This window comes from Bombyx mandarina, chromosome 01 (genome assembly GCF_030267445.1).
Source record: "Bombyx mandarina strain Sakado chromosome 01, ASM3026744v2".
Taxonomy (NCBI): Eukaryota; Metazoa; Arthropoda; class Insecta; order Lepidoptera; family Bombycidae; genus Bombyx; species Bombyx mandarina.
The window spans coordinates 8,463,341-8,469,737 of record NC_143208.1 but is presented as its reverse complement, the minus strand read 5'-3'; the positions used below and the strand labels follow the sequence as shown (position 1 = coordinate 8,469,737).

The following is a 6,397-nucleotide window of genomic DNA, read 5'->3' as shown; positions in this document are numbered from 1 at the left end:
CTTCGTTTCAGATTAATTAACTTCGGCCAAGTCCGCTTTATTTTACTTTTCATAAAAAGACAAATGAGTCGACTATTATCAAAGCCGGCAATCTGACTTTTGGACAATGATTGGTAAATCAGAAAAACGAATTATTGACTTTGTATTCCATTGGCAGTCACAAAACTCTTCGGAACGACATCTTAGATAAATAACAGGTTAACTATTAACCTTTATTTAATGCAGGTTTTGAACCGTATTCTTTGAAGGAGACGATTATATTCAAATCAATCTGTATTGACATATCAATAAATTTTTTTTGTCCAAATGCATAGATTGCCACCTTTGATAATAGACGACTCAAATGCAAATGGCGTGGATTTTTCTAAAAAGACTTGGATGTAAGGTATGTATTCCATTAGCCAATTATTTTTATTAAGTTAAACACAAATTAGTCACGAGTGTCAGTGTTATAAGTTTATAGTCAAGTCACTGTCATTGGATGATAACAAAGTTTTAGAATATCCAACCTCCACAATTTAAATACCTTAATAAAACAGTAATTTACAATTACAAAAAAACGGCCGCTAAATAAGAAAACATCTATAAACCAGTAATCATCTCACACGACAACAAATATTCTGTCAAAAACATTGAAACGAGAACAAATTTCCTTTGTTTAGTAATGGTTTTTTCCACATTATTTGTATATTTTCCTCAATCCTACGATGCAACCACTCATTTCTGTTGGTAAGAATAAGTGCACATAGTATTTATTACTTTAACTATTATTGTTGCAAGGTTATATAGATAATGAGAAGGCTGGGAGGGTTTTAGAGAAGGAGGAGAAATACATTAACTATTTGAGCAGAGTACTTCAACAGTAGTTTGCCCTACAAGCATTGTGCAAGTATCTATCAATTATTCAAAAGAATCATAATAAACTATTATTTTGTAGGCAACGATTATATAAATTTCAACAAATAAGTAGTACATACTTGACCAATTAGTAAATAAAAATTGTGATTTATCAGTATGGGGATATTAAAAATAAGAAAAATACTCCAATGAGCTTGGAGATTTTTCTTTACATGTATTTTTACATATGGGAACGCACCGAACCTACAAGATAAATAATTATATGAATATGATGTGACTGCACTCTAACAAAATATGCATTAGTAGGGAATTAAATCTTTCCATTTTATGACATAAGTTAGAGTTCTAAGCTGCAAGGCAAAGTGCAAAAGCATAATTATTTTATAGTCATATCAGCGTCTTAAAAGCTTATAGTAACTTGTGCCCAAAATCTCATAAAGAATAAGTTCTCCTCCTTCTTGTGTCAATAATCATCAATGCTGAGGGTCATCGCCTCCTCTAATAACATTCTCCAGGATTATCCTGCACCACTCCTGCCTATCCTCGTTTATGTGGATAGCAACGTAGACTAAAGTGTTGAATAAATATGTAATAGCAATTGTAGTTTTAATTTAATATCTATTGCCATCTGAAAACATGACTTAATTTATATCGTAAATTGATTGATAATATAATCTGTTGTTGCATAAAATTATCTTACAAATTCTTTTTTTTAATGTTTTATCTTCTGAATCTGGAGTATTTTCTTCTTCTTCTTCTACCTTTCTTATTTTCTTCTTTTCATTTTCATACATTATTACGTCATGTGGGTCATGTAAGTAGGCTAAATTACACAAATTTTTATTAAACTTAAAAGTTCACATGGCTTTTATTCCTTTTGGGTGGCAATTATTATTCTCCTACAAGTTATTGCATGATGATTAAAGTAATAAAAAAGTTGATTACATTTTAAGGATTATATCCATGACCTAAATTGTTTCAATAGAAGTTTATCTATTGTCTATCTGTAAAGATAAATTTCTATCCAAACAGTTATTGCTATTTAAATAGTAAAACTGGGCAAGTGCGTTGCAGAATACGCTTTACAACGGGTTCTGTAGTTAGGATGAATGTTTAAGTAAAAAAAATATTGTTGCATAAATACATTATAAAACTACTAAAGAAATATTACAGTTTAAGTATTAAGTGCCGTGATTTTATTGACTACAGTTGTTAATAACGATCTGTTACTTGGTCAATTAAATTTGTAACTTGCACTTCCGTTGTTGGAAAATTCCAAATAAGTGATAGATAAATACATACTAACCAAAAAAATCTTTTTAATTATACTTATAGCCTTAAAAACTATAAAATATTACTGACAGCACGATAAGTGTGCCTTTAAAAAAAATGTACTAAAGCCAAAGTACTAATGTCCACTATTCATCTCTCATAATTTTGTAAAATTCGTAAAATTTCGTAAAATTAAGAACCTACCAAGAGCTTGTGCGAATAAAAAACATTTGAATTGAGTAAAATGGGTTAGCAAAATTGGGTTACTCAAGGTTTTTATTTTTTTACTAGTTTTTTTTTTGTATGAAACTAACAAGTATTGTACCATTTTACAATCCTGATTAAATGCGAGAACTTTTAATGGCACTTGCCAAGGAGGGCCTTTCAAAGTTGACAAATTTTGAAAATTTTAGATTAATAGTTTAACAAATAGTCTTAATTCTAGAAAACTCGGGGCAGTTGTGTCATTATTTTTGACTGTGGTTCTAGAAATGTTATTTAGGGTTACAAAGTTTAATGAACAAAAATAATATAATTTAACCACAATAACCGAAAAATTGTTACAGTTTAACCAAATTACTAGGTTTTTCTTAAATGCCCATAATTTCCAAACTGCATGGGATATATTTTTTTTCTGATTTTTCTCATGATGGTTACAATCAATCCTGTCACCCCGTTTCGGCTCGACGTTGAGTTCTGGGGCACCCTGTATACTATACAATACTGTAATATAATAAATATACTGTACAATACTATACTCTTTACCTGAGAAATTCCATTGATTTATTCTTGGAGTAAAAATACTGACATATGGGGAGATGACTGTATGATATCAGTGGATTCGTTTTTTTTTTACTATTTGAGTTCTAACCCCCAAAATCAATACTGGATTCATATCCGGTATTGATTTTGAGAATTTGGGATCTTCTTTCATAAGAAAAATTCTTATTATACGTATGTAAATAAAAATAAACAACAATTCAGAATATAAAAAAACAGAAAATCATTTGAATTACGCTCGTTATCTCCTCCCACTGAATTAGTTCATAAATGAATTATAACTGGCTTATGTTATTTGATAGTCTGTAGTTACAATGTTATCTGGTATATTAATGTATGCTTGCATTCATATCAATAACTGGTCACCGCACTGTCAGTTGCCCACCCATTTCAGTATACAGTTTGCTCTTGTGATTCTCGTATATATCGCAAATAGTACTTAATTGCCCCTTTGTAAATTAAATGAAGAAAAACATTATTGGATAGGTTTTAACAGATTGCCATGGTAGAGATACAACTGCATTCGTTCGCGAGTAATATTCATGAGTTTATATTATTTGAATATTTTACACTAATATTACACTATCGTTTGTGGTTGAAGAGGTTTTCCCTTAGTGATAGAAAATATCGAATGTAGTATTTATTTAAAAACAAATCCATTTCAGATCACGAGTTCAGGCAGAATAATTCACACAGGGCCGATAGTTCAGACATAAGACAATCTGAAGAGACTCCACTCTTGCATACATTCACTCGGGAGACGTCGCCTGAGGAAAACAACTGGACTAGCTTAACCGTGAGCTTGCTGCTGGTGATACTAATATCTGGTATTATAATAGGCGTTTATCTTCTGATAATACAAAGCGATTCTGGTGAGCATTTATTTATTTGTTTATTTATTCAAGTTCTTTTTTTTTGAATCAAACATATTTATTCCTAAAGTATTTACTGTTAGATTGAATAAAATTATTATATTAATATAATTCGGTTTTTAATTTTGGATAGAGAATGTCCTGCCTCCGGTCGAAATGCCACTGCAATTCGTCAGCAGACTTCAATGGGATACCTTACGCAAACGACCGGTCCTATCGTCGTCTTCTTTCAGAGCGAAATCTGTAGTGGCAGTTCAAACCGATTCAATACTCTGCTGGGCCACTGAGTCCTGTTTTGATTTGCTACAACATATGCAGGTGAGAAAAAAAAACCCAATAAGAACTCCTTATTCGCGCTTCCTTCATTCGTGTTTTTGCTATTCGCGGATTAAAAAAATACGACCCAATTCCTATATAGCGACTAAAAATTTCTTGATTCGCAGATCTAATCGGTACATTGCGTAAATATATATATCGACGCTTGAAAGGCAAACGTGACTAAGCGACAATGCGTGAATTTTACAGTAGACTAATTTAAAGTTGAAATACCTGAAAACAAAATTTATTTTAACGAATCTAGCTGTAGTAGAATCTAGCTAGTAGCTGTAGGATTGAAATGATTTTAATAGACCTAGAAATATATATTTTTTGCGCATCGAATATGGTTATTGCCTATCATTTAGGTACAAAGCAGTTATTGTCGCTTTGTCACGTTTGCCTTTCAAGCGTCGATATATACAATTATACAAGATACAATACAGATATACAGTTCATGTACGAGTATATACGAGTATACACATTAATAAAAAGGATTCCAATATGTAGGTATTCAACCGAATATCCTTTGTAAACGCGCTTTTTCAAATTCACAGTTTCTGTATTCGCGACATATTTACGGCGTGCTTATACTGGATAAATAATTGGTCATACCTGAGGAGGCTGAATCAAAAGTGGTATTCGTTTCTATTTTGTATGTCATGGACACTAAAAGTATTCGCCTAAGCACACGGCAGTTGGCCTGTGTCCCTGGTATTCCTGATAGACACGAGCCACGATGGCTGTCAGATGGGCCATCAGGTATACTCCTTTGTATAAAAGGATTTAAAAAAAAAAGGCGCCATCTTGGGATTAAGAAAGAACTAAACTATAGTGTCGCGACGATTATTTTTATTACGTTTAAGAATTTATTATGTGTTATAGCATTTCCTATATATTTGCAGCATCTCGAAAACGTTCTTTATACTCATTGTATGTTTTATTTATTTATTGCTTAGGTGGGTGGACGAGCTCACAGACCACCTGGTGTTAAGTGGTTACTGGAGCCCATAGACATCTACAACGTAAATGCGCCACCCACCTTGAGATATAAGTTCTAAGGTCTCAGTATAGTTACAACGGCTACCCCACCCTTCAAATATAACGCATTACTGCTTCACGGCAGAAATAGGCGGGGTGGTGGTACATACCCGTGCGGACTCACAAGAGGTCCTACCACCAGTAAAAAATTGTAAAGGATTTTTATAAGGTTATAAGGTCCCTGAAAAAAATATCAATTTCGTGTAATGAAAATTTTATAACTTCGCATATATGTAGAGTCGCATACATCGGAGGTATCTAAATTATTACTATTGGATTTTAGCATACTTATATCTCAATACTTCATAAATTTGAGAAAGTAGAATATTACTATGAATCTATAGAGACGAGCGAAGTTCGATCGCCCCGGTTTTCAAATTAAAATTCTTTAACGTAAATATCGGACTATAATGGAATTACTGAACCAATGTTATTTTCGAATATAAGACAATATTTAAATTAAAAAAAACTGAAACCAATGAAGGATATTAAAGATACTATAAATTAGTCATTTGTCAAGCACAATTGATAATTTACTGATACAATAATCGAATCAAGCATAAACATTGTGAGTTGTCAAAGGATCATATTTCGAGGCTCTAAAGAGAGTCCCTGACCGTACATTTACGACCAGCTGCGGATCAAGTTACTCATTTAACTATAATTCCCTCGACTTATTCATTCTTAGAATTGATTATTTTAACGATAAATACGTTTATATTGCTTAGGTAGTAGCATCCATTACGAATATAGCAGCTTCATAATAAAAATGTTAATGTACAAGCTTTGATGGTTCTAAAATGAATTAGCCAAACGGGGATAGTCAATTTTTATCCTGGAGCATAGGTCCTTTTAAGAAAATGGGTATTTTTCAGGAAATTCAGTAATGTTGGGTTTGTAAATTACATTGGCCTTCAATCAGAATGTACGCCATCAATGCTTTCTTGCGAAATGATTGTGGAACAACACGATAACCTAATTCATGTTTAATAGTACAAATTCAGTATTGGCGTTGGTATATATTCAGACTCTAAACTAAATGAACGCAAAGATATCTAGTTTCAATAATCGGACATGATTAAAAGGCCTTAAATAGAAACAGCAGAGCTTCTGAGTGAAATGAATGCAAACAAAGCCAAAAGGCCTTATAAGTTTATGAGAAAAAAATAGGCCGCCACGATGGCAGAGATAGTTCATATGGTGTAGAAATATTTGATCTAGGACTATTAGATTATTCAGCAAAAGAAATTGGAACGGAT

The 6,397-nt window shown here is 32.3% G+C and overlaps 1 protein-coding gene across 2 annotated transcripts in view; it reads left to right on the top strand.

Moving 5' to 3' along the window:
- The first annotated feature begins 401 nt into the window (after positions 1 to 401).
- The window catches only part of LOC149503503 (peptidoglycan-recognition protein SB2), a 9,708-nt gene continuing 3,712 nt past the window's right edge, over positions 402 to 6,397 (top strand). Inside the window, exons 1-3 of one of the 2 annotated variants that reach the window (XM_089728850.1) lie at positions 402 to 729; positions 3,576 to 3,782; positions 3,916 to 4,100. In XM_089728850.1, the coding sequence (XP_089584976.1) occupies positions 708 to 729; positions 3,576 to 3,782; positions 3,916 to 4,100 (414 nt within the window). In that variant the 5' untranslated portion in view covers positions 402 to 707. Of the gene's footprint in view, positions 730 to 3,270; positions 3,444 to 3,575; positions 3,783 to 3,915; positions 4,101 to 6,397 lie in introns of those variants that run through there. The other variant, XM_089728840.1, reaches the window with a different exon arrangement.